At 38.5% G+C, this 23,209-nt stretch overlaps 1 protein-coding gene and 1 pseudogene across 2 annotated transcripts in view; both read right to left on the bottom strand.

The window, feature by feature from the left end:
• The window catches only part of HTR7 (5-hydroxytryptamine receptor 7), an 85,435-nt gene that overhangs the window by 3,024 nt on the left and 59,202 nt on the right, over positions 1-23,209 (bottom strand). Inside the window, exon 2 of one of the 2 annotated variants that reach the window (XM_077124396.1) lies at positions 8,182-8,945. In XM_077124396.1, the coding sequence (XP_076980511.1) occupies positions 8,183-8,945 (763 nt within the window). In that variant the 3' untranslated portion in view covers position 8,182. The remainder of the gene's footprint in view (positions 1-8,181; positions 8,946-23,209) is intronic. The other variant, XM_077124395.1, reaches the window with a different exon arrangement.
• LOC143653158 (ribose-phosphate pyrophosphokinase 1 pseudogene) lies at positions 10,488-11,351 on the bottom strand (annotated as a pseudogene).

Raw genomic sequence — 23,209 nt, 5'->3', positions numbered from 1 at the left:
AGCCTTCTTGGTTAAAATCCTCTTTTTTGTTAAAACCCACCTCAAATACCACCTCCTTCATGATTCCCACCAGCACATTTTCTTCCTAAAAATTCTCCCTGAGGCTTATTTTTCTTGTATATCCCTCTATTTTATTGTGTGCTATGTGTATTCTTTGCCTACTAAGAAAAAAATATATATATATATGGAAAAGGGGAGGGGGCAATCACCTACCCTCCCTACTTCAAAGGTATTGCAAAGTTCAAATATATGCAACTGCAAAGCAGCAAGCAAGTAGTGCCAGATTCTAGCTAGTTGATGCAGAGGAAAATACCACCGTGCGGAAGTCACAATCCATGGAACAGCAAACTTTGTTTGCATCTACCTTTAGGTTGCATCCCATCACAGATACCGCAGTGTCTGCAGCCTTGATGATTCTGCCCAATTTCCAAGGAGACCCGATTTTTTCTTTGTTTTAGTCACTGGTTTCCATCAAGAAAGTACAGAATCACATTGAGCTCTAAAGCTTCAACACAAACCCTGGAGCCGCATATTGACAGAATTCACAGCAGAAACCCAAGGTTAGTCAGCTAGGATTCACCAGTAAGCACCATTACAAACAACAGGGATTACAACGGGCTCTTTGAAGAAAAAGACAATATAATCACCAGGGAGAAAAAAAAACAGAAAAAGAGAGAAAAGGGAAAGGGAAAGCTACTTCTAAACAATTTCAGGAAGTTCTTTCATATGGAAGTGTTTTAGAAACTGCTTTAAAAAACATTCTTCATAACATTAATGGTGAACTGTGAGAGTTAAAGTTAAGAACACAGGTTATCAGGAGATAGAAAGATGGTAGGGATTGGACATTTGGTGCTGAAGGAGTACAGAATGCTCAACAGGTCTTATTATAAGGATCCAGAAATGGATAGCACAATACTATCTGATGGTAGCACAGTAATATAAATACACTGAGCAAAGCTGAGTGTGAATATGGTTGAGGGAGAAGGGCTGGAGCATGTATGATACCAAAAGGAGAGATAGAGGATAAAGACTGGGATGGTATAACTTAGCAATGCCTAGAGTGGACAATGATGGTGATTAAATGCACAAGTATAAAAATGTTTTTGCATGAGGGAGAACAAATGAATGTCAACATTGCAAGGTGTTGAAACTGGGATGGTATAGGAGGAAAAAATACAATCAATGCAAACTAAGGTCTATAGTTAACAGTTGTATTGTTGTATTGTAATAAGCTTCCATTGAATGTTACAAAGGCATTATGCCAAAACTAAAAGCAGGGGATAAGGGGGAGGGGTATAGATTCTTTGCAGAAGAAAAGGAAATGTTCTCATATAGATTGTGGTGGCAAAGGCATGGCTATGTGATTTTACTCAAAACCATTGATTTTTTACTTAGGTTGGACTGTATTATGTGTGAATAAAACTGTTTAAAAATGAACAGAGAGATACAAGTGCTGGAGAAAATGTGGAGAAAGAGATGTACCTATTCACTGTTGGTAGGGAAGCTGAGAGGTGCAGCCCTCTGGAGGGCAGTGTGATGATTCCACAAGAGGCTAGGGGTGGGGTTACCATATGACCCTGCAACCCCGTTGCTAGGTATATACTTGGAGGAACTAAGGGTGGGGACACGAATGGACATTTGCACACTGGTATTTATGGTGGGAGGTTCACAATTTGAAATAGATGGAAGTGGCCTAAGGGTACATCAGCTGAGGAATGGAAGGGGGATCTCTGATTTATATTTACAAGGGTGAGTATTAAGCGGCTGCAAGAAGGAATGAAGTTGTGAGGCATGCAACTAGGTGAATGAAACTTAAGGACAGTATGCTGAATAAAATGGCAGAAATAAAAAGACAAATATTATCATGCCTCACTCATATGGACTAACTATAATATACAAACCTGGAGAACTGAAGTCAGGTCAGGGCCTATTGTAAAGTGTCTGAGACTGTAAGCTCTTACAGCCGTCATATCTATTCAGGGGTTGTAATTGCTATTTCTAAATTCTGAGATGTTGAACTATTTGTGTATAACCTGGTCATTCCCTGGAAATGCAGACATTTGTGTGAAACCTAAGACTCAAAGTTAGAGCTCTGAAGCTATGAAAGTCAGCATTACCTCATACAGCAATTGTTTAAAAAGTTGAAAAAGTGATCAGACTTTGACTACAGATATGAACGAACCTGATTTGGATAGGACTTAGGAAAATCAGAATATAGGGTAAGAGATAATATGGTCCATATTTTAAAACTTCAACTTCTGTGTGAGACCAAAGGGAGAGATATTTATTTGGTGTAAAATTTATATTTTTGGTAGCACACTATCTGGTTAGGCTTGTATAGTCAGTTTATTCAAACACCATGATTGCATGATATCTTGAATAGGTAGTGATATCTTGTTGGTTTGTGCAAATCAGTGTGAAACCCAAATACGTCCCAGAGTAATTTTGGAAGAGAATAAAAAAGTATTCGCAACATCCCCTTAGGAGAGAAAGAAGGATATATTAAACTCCCCCACCTGGGAAATTCCTGATTCTCTCACAAGCATTGGGGACTACCAATTTAACAGGCCAAACCTTGATCTTGGGTCTCCCCCTATGAAACTTACTCCTGCAAAGGAAAGGCTAAGACTACTTATAATTTGCCTAAGAGTCACCCCAAGAGAACCTCTTTTGTTGCTCAGATGTGGCCTCTCTCTCTAAGCCAACTCAGCAGGTCAACTCATTGCCCTTCCCCCTATGTGGGACATGACTCCCAGGGGGGTAAATCTCCCTGGCAATGTGGGACATGATTCCCAGGGATGAGCTGGAATCTGGCATCATGGGATTAAGAAAGCCTTCTTGACCAAGAGGGGGAAAAGAGAAATAAGACAAAATAAACTCTCAGTGGTTGAGAGATTTCAAACAGAATAGAAATAACAGAAGTGATCCTGATGTTATTCTTAGCATTATACAGATATTCCATTTTAGTTTATAGTGCATTGGAGTGGTTAGAGGGAAGTACCTAAAACTGTTGAGCTGTGTTTCAGTAGCTTGATTCTTGAAGACGACTATATAACTATATGGCTTTTACGGTATAACCATGTGATTGTGAAAATATTGTGGCTGATGCTCCCTTTATCTAGGGTATGGACAGATAAGTAAAAAAAAAAAAATAAGGACAAAAATAACTAAATAATGGGGGGGGTAAGGAGTAAAAAAAAAATTGGGGTAGACTGCAATACTAGTGGTCAATGAGAAGAGGGGTAAAGAGTATGGGATGTATTTATTTCTTTTTCTGGAGTGATGTAAACATTCGAAAAATGATCATGGTTATGAATATACAACTACGTGATGAGGAAAAAAAACCTGAATGTGGTGATGAGCTATGTGATGATACTGTGAGACTCAATTGTACACTTTGAGGATAGATTGTATGCTGTGTGAATATCTTAATTAATTGCATTTAGAAATATATATATTGTTCATAAGAAGATGTCAAAGAATAAAGTCACTAAAACATGATACTTAAAAATAATTTATGGCAATTCAAAACAAATACATAGGTAAAATCATCAAACTAAAAAGAAAAAGAAACCTTGCTTATATCCCATTACTATATGTGGTTTTTGTATTGGCAGTATTTTGAACACTTGTGAAAAGGTGACAAAGATTACAATATAGTAGTAAATTAAAATGATCAATGTAGCAAGTGCCTGCTAAACCCATGGCCTCTTGTTATGCTGATCAAGAAAATGGGTAGAAATGGGTAAATATTTGCAAGTATCAAAGCAAATCTAGTAGAATATTCACTCTGGGAAGGAAGAAAATTGTTATCGAGGAGAAAAAAATAGAGCCAGGAAGGCAGAGCAGGAGACAAAAATAAGACACCAGAATCCAAGCAGATGAGATAGGAGAAAAGGGTTGCAAAATTTATAGTAAAAGCACAGTCTTTAGGGTGGCCACAAGAGCTGGAGAGAGAGGTAGTGGGAAATAAGGATTCTAAGAATTGTTGATGTGAGCATGGACTGTAACTTTTCGTCAGTCTTCTGAGACATCAGAAGAGTTGAGAGTTGACTGGTGTTTACCTGCAGGCATCTGAGCTGAGGGTGGAGCATGTGAGGCATTATTCTGGGTGCTGGTCTTCACTAGCCACCACCATCCCCTCGACCCCCACCCCAGTCACTAGATGGTCAGCTTCCAAGGCAAGGACTGTTTTTCATTCATCTTTCTATCCCCTGCCAGGCCTGATGCCATGCCTGTGCACAACAGCCCCTCAAATGTTTCTGGAATAAACAAACCAATGAAGAGTCTCTTTATATCTGGCCTTTACCTTCTGATGCATCTCACAGAATCAGTCTTGATTACTCCATTGCATAATTCCATTCCTCACTTACAGATATTCATTCGTTGGCTTACTATAGTCTCACCACAGTTTCTCCACTTCAGCATTGTAAGCATTTGGGGCCTACAATTCTTTGTTGTGGGACACTGACCTGTGGATTGTAGGATGTTGAACAGCATCCCTGGCCTCTACCCAGCAGTTTCCAGTTGGAACATTTTCCACTCAAGTTCTGACAACCAAATGTCTCCAGTCCTCGCCAAAGTCCCCTGGGAGGCAAATTCACCCCTGCTTGAGAACCACTGATCTACACTAAAAGTCCAAACTCCTGGGGCTGGCATGGAAGACCCTCCATAATCTACTCTCACTCTGCCTTCCGACTCAATCTCCAATGCTTCTCTCATACAAATGCTCAGCTCCTACCAGACTGGTCTCCTTACCGTCTTCTGCATCTGATCCCAAATTGTGCCTCTACATAAAATGTTCCGTTCACCTGAAGTGTCATTTCTGCTCTCCTTTAGCTCTTTCCCACAGGGCGGGAAAGATATCATGTACTTTCTGCATCCCCCTTGGTGTAAGGCACAGTTATAGACAAGAACTGAAAGATAAGATTTCCAATGTTGGAACTGACTAGGAAATTAACTTGTATAGACTTCAAAAAAAACAGCTATTATTCCAACTCCACAGAATAGTTCTATCACTAGAAATTTCCTCAAGTGGACAGATATTTTTAGGCCAATTATCCTAAATGATTTTAATATTCTATACAATTTTATTTTAATAAAATTTGAACAAAGAAAGATATAATAAAATGATAATCATTTTTACTGGAACACAGCCATAACTTTTTGTTTATCTATGTCTGTGACTGCTCTCTCACTATGAAAGCTGAGTTGACTATTTTCATGAGAGGCTGTATGGATAGCAAAGCCTAAAATGTTTACTACTTGTTTTTTCACACTTAAAGACTGCTGACCACTGTCTTTACTAACAGGAAACAGTACCCAGGCCTCCACACAAGCTAACGACCTTGAACTTAAGTTAACGGATTTACTTGTATAATAGGCACAGTAGCACGGAAGTTAAAAGCACTTTTGAACCCAGATTTCCTGGGTTCAAATCCAGTTCTGTCACTCGCTGTATGACTCTGGAAAAATTATTTGACCTCTCTAAGGCTTTGTTTTGCCATCTTCAGAATGTAGATGAAGAAATCCAACCAATCATAAATTATTCTCAAGTCCCCTGACCATGTAGGAGGCATACAAACACAGAGGTATTTTCTAGTTCAGGATGTCCTTAGCGCTTTCTTGATTACCACACTGGCTGATTACCAGGACCATTACCCCAGCCCCTTACTTTTACCTGTCCTTCTAAGCAGTGCCAGACAGATCTGCCTCACACCCCTCTCAGCATGTTACTCCTGAGATCTGAAACCAACATACTTTCCTGTCCCTGTTCTAAATAATTCTGTGGCCAGGTGAAAAGCCCAGCTACCTGAGTTCCAGGAAACAGTTGTTTTTGAGGATTGTACACCAATTCAAACTTATCAAGACGACCAGTTTGTCCATTACTACTCACCTCAAGGCCCTCACACCTTACTGTACCCACCCATCCAAACATACCATGTCCAGTCCTTACCAGTCCCCACCTTAAAATACCCAGCTCCAAACCCTATCAATAGCCTTTCCTCACTTCCTCTGCCTGAGAACTACTAAGGCTCTATCAAGGCAGTGTTCTCCTGTATTACAGTAAGTCTAATCAACTGAAATTACCTAAATTAACAGATCTATAGCTATATTTTTGGAGAGTTGATGACCCACAACCCCCAGCTGGAAAACTTTCAGAAGCTTTCTACTCCTACAGATCATTTTTAAATATTATCTCCTAAGGGTCAAGAGTACATGCATTGGGGTGGTTCATATCACATCTGCCACTTAGGGGCTGTATAATATTAGGTAATTACTTCATGCCCCTGAACCCCAGGCTACTCTTCTGAAAATGCTAGAAGCACCTACTTTGTGGGTATCACAGTGTATAACATGTAATAGGTGCTCAATAATTGTCTGCAGGTATTATTATGTGTATCATCTATTAGGTCAAGCACTGTATTAGATTCTTCAATAGAAATCGAAACTACAACTCCTTCTCTGAAGGAATTCAGAATCCGAGCAATACTAGTAGTCAATTCAAATAAGAATCTTATAGGCCTAGAAAAAGCCCTGGGGATACAGGCCATTCACAGTACATATTCAAGAATCTATAATTGCATGCTTTTTTTAATGTTATCTTTTTTTATTTTTTACTGTGAATGATTTCCTATGTATAAAAGAGTACATACAATAGAAGTAAAAATGAATACCTGCAAATCTTGCTCAAGGAGTAGCGTAACTATATTCTCACAACTTTTTGAAGTTCTAGTATAAGAAATGATCATTATCTGTCATTTCCTTCATCCCTACTGCAGGATGTTTCCACCTGCTTCATTCTGGTGGCAAGTTAAAGGATAGACTGAGCTGACAGAGGTTTTTAAAATGGGAGTCTCTGGAGTCTATTGTAATTCATGAGGGCACTTTGGAATCTATCCAGCCCCTCTGGATCGATCCCGTATAGCCCTCCCAGACCTCTGGGGCCCTTCCAGGGCATGGCTGTCCCCCTGAGATAGCTGGAAGCACAAGGGTCCCCTTAGCCAGCTTTCTGACACATGAAAGCAGTCCAGTATATGTAAATGTGTAGAACCAGGACTCACAGGATGTGGCACCTAGATCTAGTTGAGCTACTACCTCACCATGGGGCCTCTCATTTTCCAGCTCTCAGTTACCTCTTCTGGCAAATGAAGGGACTGGACAAGCCGACATGGAAGGTGCCTCTCAGTTGTCGTGGTCCATGGTTCTTTGCTCTGTTTCCTCCTGCCAGGCTCAGGGAGGAGGATCTCCTCCTCCTGCCTCGTGCTCAACACTAACCTGGTCTCTCCCCAGCACTTTCCAGCGTTCTCATTCCAAGGTTTCTTTCCCCTTCACCTTCAAGAATGAAGAAGTCTCCTCTACCTTAAACTTATAACAAAACTTCATTTGACCTCCTGACCACTCTACTACTATACTGCCTCTCTCCCCCTTCTTTACAATGCTAAATTTGCTAACATGTGGGTTACAGGTGAAAATTCCATTTTTTTATTATCATCAGCCCTTGGCAATCCTTTTTCAGATCCCAACATCTTAGTGATAATGCTCTCTGCAAAGTCACCAGTGCCTCACAGGCAAACTCAACCACTGTCAATCCATTCTCAACTCCTAAAATGGCAATACTTTCTAGAAGCCCCTGCAGCTCTCAAAACCTTGCCCCATCCTTGCATCCTTCCATGCTGACTACTCTCTTTTTCACCAGACCACTTCCTTTTGGTCTGCGTCAGTGTAACTAAATACTGTTAACATCACTTTTGTTTCCTTCCTCAACATAAGAATTTAGCGATGAAGGATGAGGTCATCAAAAAAAGTTTTACTAGAAAGAAGAATAATAACAGTTAAATAGATGATGTTGCAGGGTTGAGGGATATGGGGACATAATCTGGGTATTATTTATGGGGAAAGATGGAAAATACCACCTTCCCTGTCGTCGATCACATCAATAGCACTTCAGCAAATAAAATCAGTCTCGTCTTCCAATTCAACAAAGTGACTGCCATCAGCTTTTGGAATTTTATTGGGCCAAGAACCGTAGTCTATACTATTCTGAATTTAAATCTGATCTGTTTAGAAGACGGTAGCTACTTATTCAGGAACCCTTCGGTGATAAGCTTCAGGAAGAAGTTCTACAAGAAGGTTTTGGGGGGTGGGGGGAGGAATAAAAGGAAAATAGTGATAAATGACCTTACAGCACAAACTCGGGTCTCTCGGGCCTCTCAGCAAGCTTCAGGGCTTCATGCATGCCTGCAGCTGAGAGCTTCCGGTTGATATTCCGATACTGGCACTGGAGCAGGCTGCGGTAGGTGGTCCTCAGGTCCCGGTTGAAGAAGGCATATATAAAAGGGTTAATGAGAGAGTTTGCATAGCCCAGCCAAAGGAAGGTCCTCTCCACCCACAGCGGGATGCAGCTGCAGGCAGTGCCACAGATAAAGGGCCTGGCCGTCGAGAGGAGGAAAAACGGCAACCAGCACACGGTGAAGGCGCCCACGATGATCCCCAAGGTGGTGGCTGCTTTCTGTTCCCTCTTAAAGATAGAGATGTTTTTCCTTTCATGTTTGAGGAGTCTCGAAAGGTTTGCACACTCTTCCACCTCCTTCTGGAGTTTTACTATCCCATTCAGGGAGATGATGCTTTCCGGCTCCTCTGCGCGTCGGAAGCCCGGGAACTTGTGTTTGGCGGCACTCTTCCTGGCAGCCTTATAAATCTGGTAGTACATGAAAAGCATGACTGACATGGGGATGTAAAATGCCACCGCGGTGGAGTAAATCGTGTAGCCAAAGTCCTGGCTGATCAAGCACACTTTGTCGTCATTTACATTCTGAGCCCATCCAAAGAGGGGCGGCAGAGTGATGGAGGCAGAAAGCAGCCAGACAGAGAGGATCATTTTCGCCATGCATTTTCCACTCTGCCTCACCGGGTATGTTAGGGGCCTGGTGATGCCAAGGTACCTGGGGAGAAGTGGAAAGATAACACGTGAATTCCATACTCATCACTGCGGTCAGCTGAGGAGGTGCTGCCAGCCAGGCACTGGGCCTTACGCGTATGAGCTCACAACCGACAGCCCTGCTGGGTAGGGGTGGGGGCTGGGGTAATGCCAGCCTCATTCCCCCTCTGCAGGAAAGAGAAGTTCTGAGACCTTATCTATTTGATTCCAGGTAGACGGTCAGCCATTGGCCTGAGAGCCCTCTGATGCTAAAGCTCTTTTCATACCTTCTAGCTTCTCACATTCCATGTAGCCCATGAACTAAAGCTTAAACACCTGCTCTCCCCCTATGCCCACCCCTTCACCCCTTTCCCCAAATCAGCCACAAATAATATAGCAAGTCTGATGTGGGATGTAGAGACATACCCTCATGAATTAATCAAGGTTTGCCACACTCCGATAACATACACCCACTGACCTCCTTGATGTTCACCCAGACCAGGCTCTAACTTATTTTAGCCTCTTCTTTGCAGTGAAAGCATTTCTTTAAGATCACAGATTTTGTGAGGTATTTAGGAAATTCTGGGGTTGAGGGATGGAAATCCTGGAGTTTGGGAATGGAAAGTAGCAAAGGATTGTTTTTCCCCCCAGAAAAAAATCTCACACAAGAGCCATGTCAGAGGAACAATCTATAAAATAAAAATGGCCTGTCCAGTCTCCCTAATTCTAAGGGAGCGCACAAGAGAGGGCACAACTCTAAAAAGTACTCAGCAAATACAACATCCTCTCTGTGCTCAGCTCTATATAGGAAATAAATATTTCTCCTTCTCTGTTATCAAAATTTATAACGCAAAAGAGACCAGCAAATGGTAAAAAATCATATATAGTAAGACATTTTGCCAAATCTTTATTGCAAAGTTGTTATTTTCTCCTCTATATTTCTTAGGTTCTATTTTCGGGAGGATTTAAGGAGCACTTTGAGAAGCAAAAACAAGTAAAAGCTGGTCATGTGCATATGCATGTATCTATCTATATATATCCTGAAACATGAAGGAAAATGTACAGTAAGTCCCCAACTTACCAATAAGTTTTCTAAAAGTCTGTGAGATGGTAGCTTGGAACTTAAAAAATAATTTCTGCTAGAAATAGCCTTGCATGTCATACTTTACCAAGCAAAAGTCTAAAATCATGCTTTCATAGCTAAATTAACATTTTATAACATTTACAACAAGACAAAGTAGAAATGTGGTAAAATAGAATGGATACGATGTGTTTCTTCTTCAAGAGTATTTATTCCTTCATTCAACAAATTTTGATGACGCACCTTCTACATACTACATGCTGTTCTAAACACTAGTGATATGAAGAATAAAACAAACAAAATCTCAAATGCAGGCACAGGGGGAAAATCAGCCAGGGCTTGAACAGGAGGGCTGAAATGTGATCATTTTTAAAGGTACTTCTGATTGCTTCCAAGGACTTCAGGTGTTAGCGGCACTGATTCTTTATTTTTCCCCCCAAGGGGCAGGGCTGATTTTATTTTTAAAAAGTCTCTGAAGTTATTCTATTACAAAGGGACGTGGCTGAACAGGGAGGAAACAGATTCCTCACTGTGAGTTCTCCTGATGGCTTCTGCAAGGATCGTGGAGCTATCGATCACCTGTATTTTGGAGTCTCTGAGGACTGGAGACTACTACTGCTTCAAAACATGCATTGTTGATTTGAGAAATGGCTATGCCAGAAAAGATGCTGGGAGTCAAGACAGCATACCCTCTGACGTCAGCTGCATGACAGACTGCATCTCGAGTGTCAGTCATGTCATCCTCCAGGAGGGCCACTTGATCCTTTGCATCTCCTACCAGCACCACATGGCCCACTTCACTCGCCTTCTTCTGTTCTTTGTGAATCAAGGCAAAGTCCACATTCAAACGGTCTGCAATAGAGGTCACTCTCTTAGCTCTGCCAGGATCTGGTGAGACAATAGTACAGCTCCTCCACCCAGAAATATTCCAGAAATATTGTTCAGGATCACTGGCTCTGCATACAAATTGTTCACTGGTGTAGCGAAGAAGCCTTGAATTTGAGAAGCATGTGGGTCCATGGTGATGATGTGATCTGCTCTCAGCTTGGCTGAGATTGGGGCTTAGCTTTTATCCTTCTCCTGCCAGGCACAAGGGAAGCAGGAGATGACTGCGGTAAGCCAGCTGGCTTAAGTGAACTTGCAGGCATTGATAACAATTAAAATGAGACTGTATTTGATTTCCCCACAACCACGCTGAGCGATGTAGATATCCTGTCCACATACACTCTCTCTCCAATCTCCACACAGGTCCCCTGGCTGCTGAAATCCTAGCTCCAGGCCCAGGCAGTTGGCAATTTTCTAGGATAAGTCCTGGTGCGAGTTGCCACTAAAGACTTTGCTATTCGGCATCGTGGCCAGCTGTCCTAGGCGCTCTTCGCTCAGCGATCACTGCAACAGGAACGGAAGTCCTACCAGAGACTCAGTACAAACTGCAGCATTGATTCTTTACTTCACAAATTCGGTTCTTCCTTCTCCTTGACAAAGCTAACTCACAAGCACTTTCCTCATGTTTATCAGTTGTAATTAGGATGATGTTCTGACTCCCAAATAGAATGAAGTAAGAGAGAGAGTTCTTCTGATAATGTAAAAAAACAGAGCTGAAAAGAAAAAGGAGCTAGAGACAAGAGGGACAGAAGTAAAGAAGGGAAAAGGGAGGGAAAGGGGAAGAAAACTAGAGAATGAGAATATAAAAGAGGGTTTGCCTTATGTGGAATTATCTAAATTTCAATTTATGGAAAAAAAATATATATGTGCATAAATACATACATACAAATAAGGAAAACTGAAGAGAGATATTAGAACTGACCGGAAATTCACAGTTAAGGTGATCCTACCCTGAGCTGAATACACTCCCTCTATATAAAATGTCACCTTTTCTGCTTTACTTCAGGGCTCTCTCCAAGTTTTTCCTGCTGTAATTCTTTTGCAGGCTACCTCTTTTTTGGATCTACTCTCTATTCCTACAGCCTCTGTGGACATGGCCTTTCAGGCTTCTACCTTTTTCCTTGATTTCCTAGGCAGCCTTTCCAGAGATTTAGCCATATGTATAAAATACCCACTCCTACGCCTGGATCTAGCTTCTAAGACACTGGCCACCTGAAGGTTCAGATCAGGAAAGAGTTGATAGCCACCAGGGAGAGGTTAGTTCATGCACTCCAACTGGCCACCAGATGGCGATGTGCAACCACCTTACACCTATTTGCTGGAGGCTGGGGCTGGGAAGGGGAGTGGTTAGAGCAGTGGGTAGGGAAGGAGGAGAAAGTAGGAATACCTAAAGCAAGAGATGTTATGTCTTGTTTGTGGGGTCATACAAAACATTAGCAAGCCAAAGATTCACAACCTGGTAAACCCCTATGCTTGAGAAAGTCAGCTTCCTTCCATTCCTTCATATTTTCCTAGGAGAACCAAAGACTACACCTTCAAGCTTAATTAAATCCAGCCTTTCCCCAATCCATATAATACAGAATACATAAAAATTAATCCTGAGGCATTGAGTACCAGAGGGAATATCAGAATATTAGATAATTTCATGAGAACAGCATGTTTAGTCATTCTAGTCTGCCTAGTCTGACATATTATGTTTCAGTGATGGGGACTGAACCATATACAGTTCCCGTGGATGTGCAAATTATATTCCATAAACTGTCCCATTTTAGGCTGAGTTCTCTAATGGCCTTAGGTCATTTATTACAATAAGGTAGTTAAATACACTTCTCTTTTGTCTCCTGGGTACCACTTGGTGAGACTTTAGAAAACTAAAATCAACACAAAAATAATTAGGAGAAAATATGGGCATTCATGATAGGGTCTGGATATAAAATAAATAAACAAAAGTCAATAGCTTTTTTAAAAACAATTACCATTTGGAAAATATTGTGAGAGGAAATAATTCCTTTCATAGCAACAACAACCAAAAAAACTTTAAAAATCTAGTAAAAATCTTTTAAAATGTCCAGGGTCTATAGGACAAAAACAGAATGCTACTGAGAGACATAAAAGAATATTTGAATATATCATTTAAAAAGCATAACCTTTTTTCTTCAAAAAGAAAGGCCAATAATATAAAAGTGCCAATTTTTCCTCAATTAATCTATGAATATTATGCAACCCCAATTAAAAATCCAGTGATTTTTAAAACTTGAAAAAGAAGAAAAAGGATAAATAAAGTATACTTATTCAACAAAAACAGTATGAGCCACAGAAATAATTCAATAATAATTATTCAAAAATAGATCAACAAAAAGATCCCAGAAATGCACTCAAATATATAGGGGAACTTAACACAACATATTAAAAAGTCATTTTAAATCATTAATAAAGATAGAATTTTTAGGACATCTGACAACTGCCTAGCAATTGGAGTAAATACAAGACTGGCTTTTTATGTTTCTCTTTATTCAAAAATAAATCCCAGATGGATCAAAAATTATCATGTAAAATAATTAAAGTCTTGCTTTGAAATTTATTGCTTTTTATATGTTATTTTTCACAAAAAAAGTCAATTGTGATGATAAATGCACAGTATATGATGATATTATGAACCACTGATTGTACTTTTCCTTTCTTTTTTTTTGGGGGGTTCATGGTCTGAACATTAAATATGTATCAGTAAAGAATAAATAACTTTTAAAAAATTAAAGCCTAACAGTACTAATGCGCAAATACAGGTAAGTATTCCTACCATCCTGAGATAACAAAGGTTTTCTCAACCACAACATAAAAGGTTCAACCTACAAAATGACACACTGATGAAGTTGAATAACAGAAATTTATATGCAAAATCAAAAAAAAAATAAGTAAATAATATTTTAATTTGGAAAACACTATGTGTAATTAAAAATCAAATAGCAAATCTGCAATCTAAATAACAATTTTTCAATATACAACAGGAATATACAATCAATATATTTCTACGTATAAATTTCAATATACAATCCTACAACTGGAAAAAAGACAACCATTCCAATTAAAAGGGTAAAGCAATTAACCAAGAAAGAAATACAAATTATCAATAAGCACTTGGAAATATGTAAAACACCTCATTAATAATCCAAGAGACTATTTAAAATTTAAAAATAATGACGGCTTTTGGTCATTTGCCATTTTTTAGAGAAAACAATATCCAATGTTGGAAAAATTAAAAAAAAAAAAATAGGCATTCCACTGTTTTGCTACCAGGAGTCAACTGAGATTGACTTCTGGAGGAGTGTCTGGCAATTAATATACATCGTCAACATTTATCCTTTGGATCCACAATCAAACTTAAAGGAATGTGTCTTATGGAAATAACTGTATACAAAAGCAAAATGGCCAATGTGCAAGAATGTTTAACCAATAGAAGAAAAAAAGAGTCTAAATATCGGTCAATAATAGATTTCTCAGATAAACTATGGTATGTATATATCATGCAGCTATTTAAAATGATGATGTACATCTCTATTTACTGACATGAAAACAACAGAAAAGTGAAAAGAAAAACAACATCCAGCCCTCAGAGATAAATAATAGAATATCATACATACAATCTTTTATACAAAACTGGGTCACGTTTATATATGAGTAAGTCTTTGCACATATCTACTGAAATGTTGAAAAAATACTCATCAAAATATTAATAGTGGTTTCATCTGAGTGTATAGATTTGAGGGATTTTAAAATTTTTTTATGTACTTTCCCATGCTTGACTTTTTTTTTACCGTAAGCTTTCAAAAAGAAATAGCAATGCTATTTTAATTTTTTAAATAAAATAAGAGATTTAACAGGATTCTGTGATTCCTAAACCACTAAGTGATCCTGGCAAGAGAGAGTATCTGGTTGATAAAATCTTTAAAAAGCTGATAATTAAATGTTAGCTTTTGTATTTGATTAGCTTGTCAAAGTGTTTTATTACATTCATAAATTCACACAAAGCAAACAGAACTCACTGGCATTTAAAATCCTGTAATTACTATACAAAGCAATATTGGTATTCAAGGAAGTATTGTGTCCAAATTATACATTCATTCTCCTAAACCTAGTATTGTATACATCTTAACTTCAAAGGGGAGGAAAAAAAGAAATCTAGATTGATTCTGAATATTCCTTAATACGGCGGGGTTAATATTTATCACTCTAACATTTTATGTCCACTGTTAGTTAGAAAGTGGAGTGTTTATAAATGTAAAGCCTTCAAATTTTAACTTTAAAATACACACAAAAGTTAAAATACAGTAAATCTCAGAGACAAACACACTGAAGTATTATGTAATTGAGAAATGTATGCAGTTCACATTAGGGTTTCATTGAAGTAGGGGATCAGAGAAAAATAGGATTAGGAATTTATAATCTACATAGAGAGGGATTGGAAAGCAAATTAACTCACTGTCTGTCTTTCATTTTAACTGTATAGAAATTGTACATAATGGTTCTTTAATTAAATGGTTCCTCCTGAGTTTCATTACTATAGAAAAATAATTCAGGGGGTAAAAGTAATTGACTGCAATAACTCTGAAATACAGTGGTTTTTAGAGTGTTAGCGTTTTAAGAGATTTGCAAACTTCGGATACCTCTTCCAGGAGACTTCCTCCCTCATTCATATACATAAGATTTACAGTCTGCCAAATCCATTACAATTTCCAGTCTATTGGTCAGCAGTTCCCAAACTGTCTGACCATCAGAATCACCAAGGAACACCTTTGAAACAGGTTCTTGGACACCACCAACAGGCTGTTTAAAGCAAGGTAAGACCTCAGGCTTTGTATTTAGGATCGACAGCTCTGGCTCTTTATCCCATGTACTGCTGTCATAGCAGCCTCCCCGACTTAATTACAAGGGCTTAAACTTACCTTATGTAGGACTTTACCTTTACTTCATATACTGTACCTCAGTGTTTTGCTTCCAGTTTGGCCTGACAAAATCACCATGAGTCATGATTCCATGATCTTGGCTATTAGTTCTATCTCCCAATATTGTGCTAAACACAAATGAGGTGAGTATGGTTAAGTCTTAAAATTTTAGATAAAAATAAGGATGCATAATACACAGGGTTTTCCAAACATTTTGACCTCAGCAAACAACAGGAAATATATTTCCCACAGGGACTCAAAACAAACACATATATTTATGTATATAAGCATGAAACTGCAGCATATGCATGTGTGTACATATATATTTATATGAAATTGAAACAAGCTGCACAATACTGTACTTACCATTGTAACTCACTCTCTCTATACTCTTCTAGTTCAGTTTTTAAAAAATTATAATCCTAATTTGTACTGATTTCATGACTCAATAATAGTTTATGGTCCAAAGTTTGAAAAACACTGGCCTTCAATAAATATATGAAATGTGTTCAACATCATGAGTCGTCAGGGAAGTGCAAATTAAAAACACAATGAGATACCACTAATATCCACCACTTACACCCACCAGAAATTAAAAATTTTAAATAATGATATTAATGATAATTTTAAAACTATAAGGTCAAGTGTTCCGTGAAAATACAGAGCAATTCTAACTCCCATACACTGCTGGTAGGAGTTCAAATTATGTCATAACTTTGGAAACCTATTTTTAATATCTACTAAAGCTGTGTACTGTATGCCCCAGCAATTCTTCTAGGTACATAAACAACATTCACCAAAAATACCACAATATATTCATAAGAATGCTCATAGCAGCACTATTGGTACTAGCCCAAAATGAAAATAATCCATTCTACAAGAATTTGGGGAGACTCATCGTGTTAGCCCAGATGTTGGCCTGTTTTCTAAAACTATTACTACAGAGTGGTTCCATTATACTTTAAAACCATTTTGTTTAGTGTTTCCAAGCCCCAGTTATAGTTACGACCAGTAAACAATCTAAAATTTCCAATCTGGCCTCAATATTGAGGGAGAAAACTGGGCCAAAGAGAGAAAACAAACACACAGCAACTAAACTCATCAAAGTTTTGAAACAGAAATAACAAAAGCCTCCATTCTGAGAAAAGTGAATAATAAAACCAGAAATGAGACCTTGCCTTTTGGAAAAGAATCAGCATGCATTAAAATAAAGCAAATCACTTAAATCTAAAAGTACTTTAAAAAATTTGTACCCCATATTAGTTTTCTATTGCTGCATAACTAATTGTCACAACTAAGGAACTTAAGACAATACCTATTTACTATCTCACAGTTCTGCAGATCAAAAACACAACACAGTTCAACTGGTTTCTCTGCTCAGGGTCTCAATAGGACAAAATCAAGGTGTTGAACAGAGCTGAGGTCTCCTCTGAGGCTGAAGCCCTCTTCCAAGCTCACTTGGTGATTGTCAGAATTCACTTCCTTGCAGCTGTAGAACTCATGGAAGCTGCCTCTTCAAGGGCAGCAGGCCTGCATCTGCCACAGCTCCTGACTTAGACCCTCTTTTAAAAGGGCTCAGCTAATTAGGTCAGGCCCACCCACTCAGGGGGAGGGGATTATACAGGTGCATATACTGGGGGGTGGGGGGATGGGAACCTTAGGGACCATCTTGGAATCCTTCCTACCACAGTTACTCTGGATAGTTACGAAAACTAAGGGTACAGAGAATTTGCCACCAAAGGAACTAAACAGGGACCTATTTGCTATTTACTGAAGGTTTAAGAAAAACCTTCCAGTGAGACTAACCTTGCCTGCATTCTATCATAAGGCACTTGTTTTCTGCAGAATTTTACTGTCAACTCGAGTTTTTTGTTGTTGTTGTTGGTTTATTTGTTTGTTTGTCCTCCTGAAATGCAAAACTTTTACATGTGTATCAAACTATCAGCTTAATTATGGAGAGTCATGAAAATGAATTTGTAGGAGATTAATGATAACCACTTAATTGTACTTGGTGTTAATTACCTCAATTGTACCTGATCTTAAAATAAACTCTCAATTTCCCACCAAAGAGTTTGGCCTTTTATTCTTCAAAGAGAAATACAAAGAAAGAGCCAAAACTTCACCAGCAAAGGAATGGTGCAAAATATTAACTAAAAATTTTGAAAGGTGTTAGGCAAGGAAAAAAAACAGATAATATTCTTTTAGATGTGTTGTATGGTGGTACTGAGTGGCATTTAATCCTGTCCCTGCCCCAAAGCAAGCAGTACTGAAGAAAAAGGGTGAGTGAATAAAATCTCTAAAAAACGAATGAAAACTCGCTTATGTCAGGAGATGAAAAATAAGGAGGAGAGAAGCCAGTCTAAAAAAAAAAAATGACGGGGGAAAACCATTAAAAGTAGGAGTCTCAGCACACTACAAAGGGTTTCAGCAGAGGGAGGCAGGCCATCAGAATTTGCCATCTTTCAGGACAGTGGGCTGAGCTGAGAGAACAGGACAAGGTCCAGAAGGTGGGTGCAACCTCAGTTTAGTGGAACACGCTGTGGTGCAGGACATTAATGAGAATTCAGAAGAATTTTTTAAGTTTTCCACCTTTAAAGGCTTACCCAATGCAGAAGAGGCTACTCCATCCCTATTCCCCGCAACTGTACACACTTAAGGCTACAGAAAAGTAGATACAATTAATACTAGCCTAAAGAGTAAAAAAAATAACTGACATCAAATAAGGCAGGAATAATACCAAGGAGATTTCAACCATACCAGGTCAAAAGAACTTTAAGATTTAAATAAAATAACCCATGTTAAGAATGAACAAGATGAAAAGAAAGGTTATAGCAACTAAACAAACATGCTGCAACAATAACAATGAAAAGAAAGAAGGAAAGAAACAGAACATGCAAACATGCACCAAGTCGAGAAAAATATATAACTCTCAGCATAGAAGCAGTTTTCTTGCAAATATTTTTCACTAAAAGGTTAAAAAACCTGAACAAAAAATAAATACTCATGAAAACAGGAGCTCAAAGATGAGATGTTAAAACAGCAAAATGAGATGGAGAAGAGAATGCAGAGTTAAGGAAATAAATTTATATCAAAACAGCATCGGTGCACATCTAATAGACAAATTAGAAGCAGCTGGGTATAAAACAAATATCCTGAAAATCAAATCAATAGTATAAAGCCTTGAGGTAATCATAAACAATGCAGGAAGAAAATGTAATCAGGCATTTACAGATGTTGAAGGAAACACAAAGATAACATGATATAAGGGTAACCGTTGCTCCTGAAGAGAAAAAGCCCAACAAATAGAATCCTCTCCCTCCAAAAAAGTAAATAGATGCACAATATTTTAACAGTATACAGAGATATAGGATATTTTCCTTATAGGAAAGGGCTGAATCTTATCATCAAAGGGACATAAAACATAATTGGAAGAGCAAAGCATATAAAATTATTTTCAATGAAACCTATCCTGGAAAAACTCCTTCAGACAACTGGAATGAAAAATAAATTTGAGAAATATTCGAGGGCAGGGAATTCAGGCAGACCTCCACAGAATAATGCTGTTGAACATAACAGAGAAATGTCTACAAAGCTGTGAGTGGGAAGAAGTGTAAAATAGTATTATGGATGTTAATAAAGGCAGGAAAGAATTCAGGTTATATAGCACCCAGAAACACTTTTTCAGAAAAAAATTGAAATCCAACCAAACAAAAGATTAATCAAAATGAATTCGGAACCAGAGAAACCATGGTTATCACTGAGCCCGTTGAAATGCGGAACTGAAGTTTCTACATTTAATACCTGTGGAAATCATACCAGCAAAACAGAATGTAAAATTTACAAAGTAAAAATAATATAAGCCACAGAATCAGAAGATGGGAGGAGTGATGTGACAGGCAAAGTGAGAACACTAATCACTTCACCTTTCATGATAAGGACCAACTGATACTATATAAAATTTTAATATATAGTTTATGTATCTCCAACCACCTGATGATTTTCATGTTCTACCCCCATAATCTTGGTACAACCTAATAGGAACTGATTGCTCTTAAAATTAATAACTCTTACTTAAAGTACTTACTTCTACTTCTTTTTTTTTCATTTAAGTGAACTGAGTTTTAATATTCATTAAAATAACCTGCATAGTGTGATCTCATTCTTAAAATTTTTAATCTATCAAATTTCTATCAACATGTCTGAGTCAGCAAACCAGCTAGTCACCTGCCTTTCTAAGTGAATATAAACATAAAGAGATGTCTAAAATGAGGTTAACCAAATGCTAACACAGACTTTTTTGTCTGCATAGGTGGAGTTTAAGTCATTTGTTGCAACCTTATTTGTATTTTTTATGATTGCCTGAAATTTTTCTAATGAGCACATGAAACGTTCATAAAGTTAAATCATTATTATAAAATACTGCAAGGTCTTTTTAAAAATAACATTTTCTGCTCATGCTTTCATTCACCTGCCATTGTTCCTTCTTTACAAATCTCTCCCTGAACTTGGCATATTTAGAATTAACTGCTGATTTAACCATATTCAATTTTCCAAAATTTTTGCAAATTATCTTTTCACTCTAAATTCTCATTAACTTCCTGGAGTGTGAAATACATCTTGGGAGGAAGCATGTTCTATGCATCCTAATCAGCTGTAGCTGGGCTAAAAATGGCGGTCCATTCTTTGCCGCTCTCTCTTTGAAACAGAAACTACTTCTCCTTCCTTTTATTCTGGGCTGGCCCTGTGCCTTGTTTTGACTAATGGAGGGCTGGGAAAGGGATGCTGTGTGACTTCTCAGGCTGAGCCTTAAGAGAATTTCAGCTTCCTCCTGCGCTCCTTGGAGAACTCCCTCTCAGAAGCCAGCTGACAGGTAAGAAGTGCGCCCTGCTGGGAGCACAACCAAGCTGATGATGTGACAAGAGTGAGCACCATGAAGAGGAGCTTCACATAGGAGCCAAAGCTGTAAGTGAAGCCTTCCAGCCGGCCCAGACCTCAGCTGTGCACAGCCCACCGAATAATCCTATACGTTGCCCCTTGAAATAGAACTACCCACAACAGCCCTCCTCAAATTCCTGACCCACAGACTTAAGAACAATTACAGATAAAAGCAAGCTACAGAGTGGTTTATTATACAGCAACAGGAAAATGAGACAGCACATCGAAGCCATATTCTACTTACCAGCACAGGATCTTAGAAATTGGATTTGCTGATAAGCACTTCACCTCTATTCCTACTGCCTTAATTTAGCACCTGTGGCCCCTAAAGGTGAGCCACAAACACTCATTTGAAGCACCTCTAAGGTTCATTCTGTGGCTACTTTTCCTTTGATTCCATCTTGATTCATTTCTTCATTTAAAAACATTTCTTGTGTATCAACAGGGCACCAGGCACTGGTTGAAGGACTGGGACACAAGCAAGCAAAACAGTTTGAAATCCATGAAGCTTACAAACTGGGGTGGAGTGGAGAGACAGACCATAAATAAGTAATAATATATAGCTGGTCAGATCATTGTAAGTGCAATGGGGGGCAAATTAAGCAGGGGAGGTGAAGAGAGAGTCAGGGTGGAGTTAGAGACAAGTTACAATATTACCAGGACTTCAAACTCTCCAGGCTAGGTGCTGTTCCTCACCAACTTGAGATTGGCTTGTCCCTTTAACTTGAGAATCCCCGTTATCTCAAGCAGGTGTTCCCGACGCAAATCGGATTCATCAGAACAAGCACTCTGCCCCTGAGCGCCATGCAGAAAAAGAGTAAAGTCTTCCTCTAAGGCCTGGCTTCAAAAATTCTTTCTCTATTTTTTTAAATTTTTTATTCTGTTACCATATATACAATCTAACATTTCCCCTTTTAAACATATTCAGATATGTACTTCACTGCTGCTAATTGCACTTCCAATGTTGTGGTCCCCTCACCACCCCCTATATCAAAACATCTCCATCATTCCAAATAGGAATCGTGTACATTTTAAGCCTTAACTTCCCATTTCCAACCCCCACTCTATCCCCTGGTAACCTATATTCTAGATTTTGACTCTATGAATTTGCTTATTTTAATTGTTTCAAATCAGGGAATTTGAAACAATCATTGTTCAGACAATAATTGGCCTTTTGTGTCTGGTTTATTTGACTCAACATGATATCCTCCAGGTTTATCCGTGTTGATGCATCATCAGAACTTCATTCCTTTCAGTGGTTGAATAATACTCCATTGCGTGTATACACCACATTTTATTTTTCAGTTCATCAGCTGATGGGCAATTGGGTTGCTTCCATCTTTTGGCAATTGTGAATAATACTGCTAGGAACATCAGTGCGTAAATATCTGTTTCAGTCTCTGTTTTCAATTCTTCTGGGTATATATTTAGTACTTGGATTGCCAGGTCATATGATAGCTCTATATTTAGCTTTCTGAGAACTGCCAAATTGTCTTCCACAGTGGCTGCACCATTTTACATTCCCACCTGCCATGACTGAGTGCTCCCATTTCTCCACAACCTCTCCGACACTTGTTATTTTCTGTTTTTTTTTTAATAGCAGCCATTCTAATGGGTGTGAAATGGTATCTCATATTTTTTAAGCAGTTTTTAGTATGAAATGTAACATATTCAAAAAAGCAATAAATTTCAAAGTACATTGTAACAAGTAGTTATAGAACAGATTTCAGAGTCTGGCAAGGGTTGCTGTCCCACAATTTTAGGTTTTCCTTCTAGCCACTCCAAGACACTGGAGACTAAAAGAAATACCAATATAATGAGTCAGCAGACATACTCATTCATTAAATTCTATCTTCTCTGTTATACTCCTCCTTCTCCTTTGATCCTTCTCCCAATCTTTAGGGGTATTCGGGCTCTGCCCTTTCTAACTTTTTCATGTTGGAAAGGGGTATCTCTCTATATATATTTTTAATTTCCCAAGTTTACAGGCTTATTCTGTTTCACCTACACATATATAAAAATACATGTGTATGATGTATATGACACTGTATTCCACTTACTCAACACTGCTCATTCCTTTTCACTCCAGGTTTCAACTCTTTATCTCCATCAGCTGCTTCTATTTCCTACCTGCACTTCCTTCTGATTCTCCCTGAAATTTGGCTTCCATCCCTATCACTCTACAACACTTTACTCTAGAAGGTTACCTCCTTTCTTTAATTTAAATTCTAATGTTTTTTCCTGCTTGTGGTAACTCTTGATCTCTTCTTTCTGAAATGCAATTTTAGTTTACCTAGCCTTTCTTGGAAGACTCTCCATGCTTCTGTGGCACTGCTTCATCTACACAGAGAAGTACCATCCCATAAAGCAGTTACACGATATTCAACATCAAGATAAAATGGAAACTGCTTAAACCCTGCATCAGTAAGAACTGGGTTGAATTCTGTT

The sequence above is a fragment of the Tamandua tetradactyla genome, chromosome 13 (assembly GCF_023851605.1).
Source record: "Tamandua tetradactyla isolate mTamTet1 chromosome 13, mTamTet1.pri, whole genome shotgun sequence".
Lineage (NCBI taxonomy): Eukaryota > Metazoa > Chordata > Mammalia > Pilosa > Myrmecophagidae > Tamandua > Tamandua tetradactyla.
The sequence above is the reverse complement of the archived record's forward strand: the minus strand, read 5'-3'. Positions and strand labels throughout refer to the sequence as shown.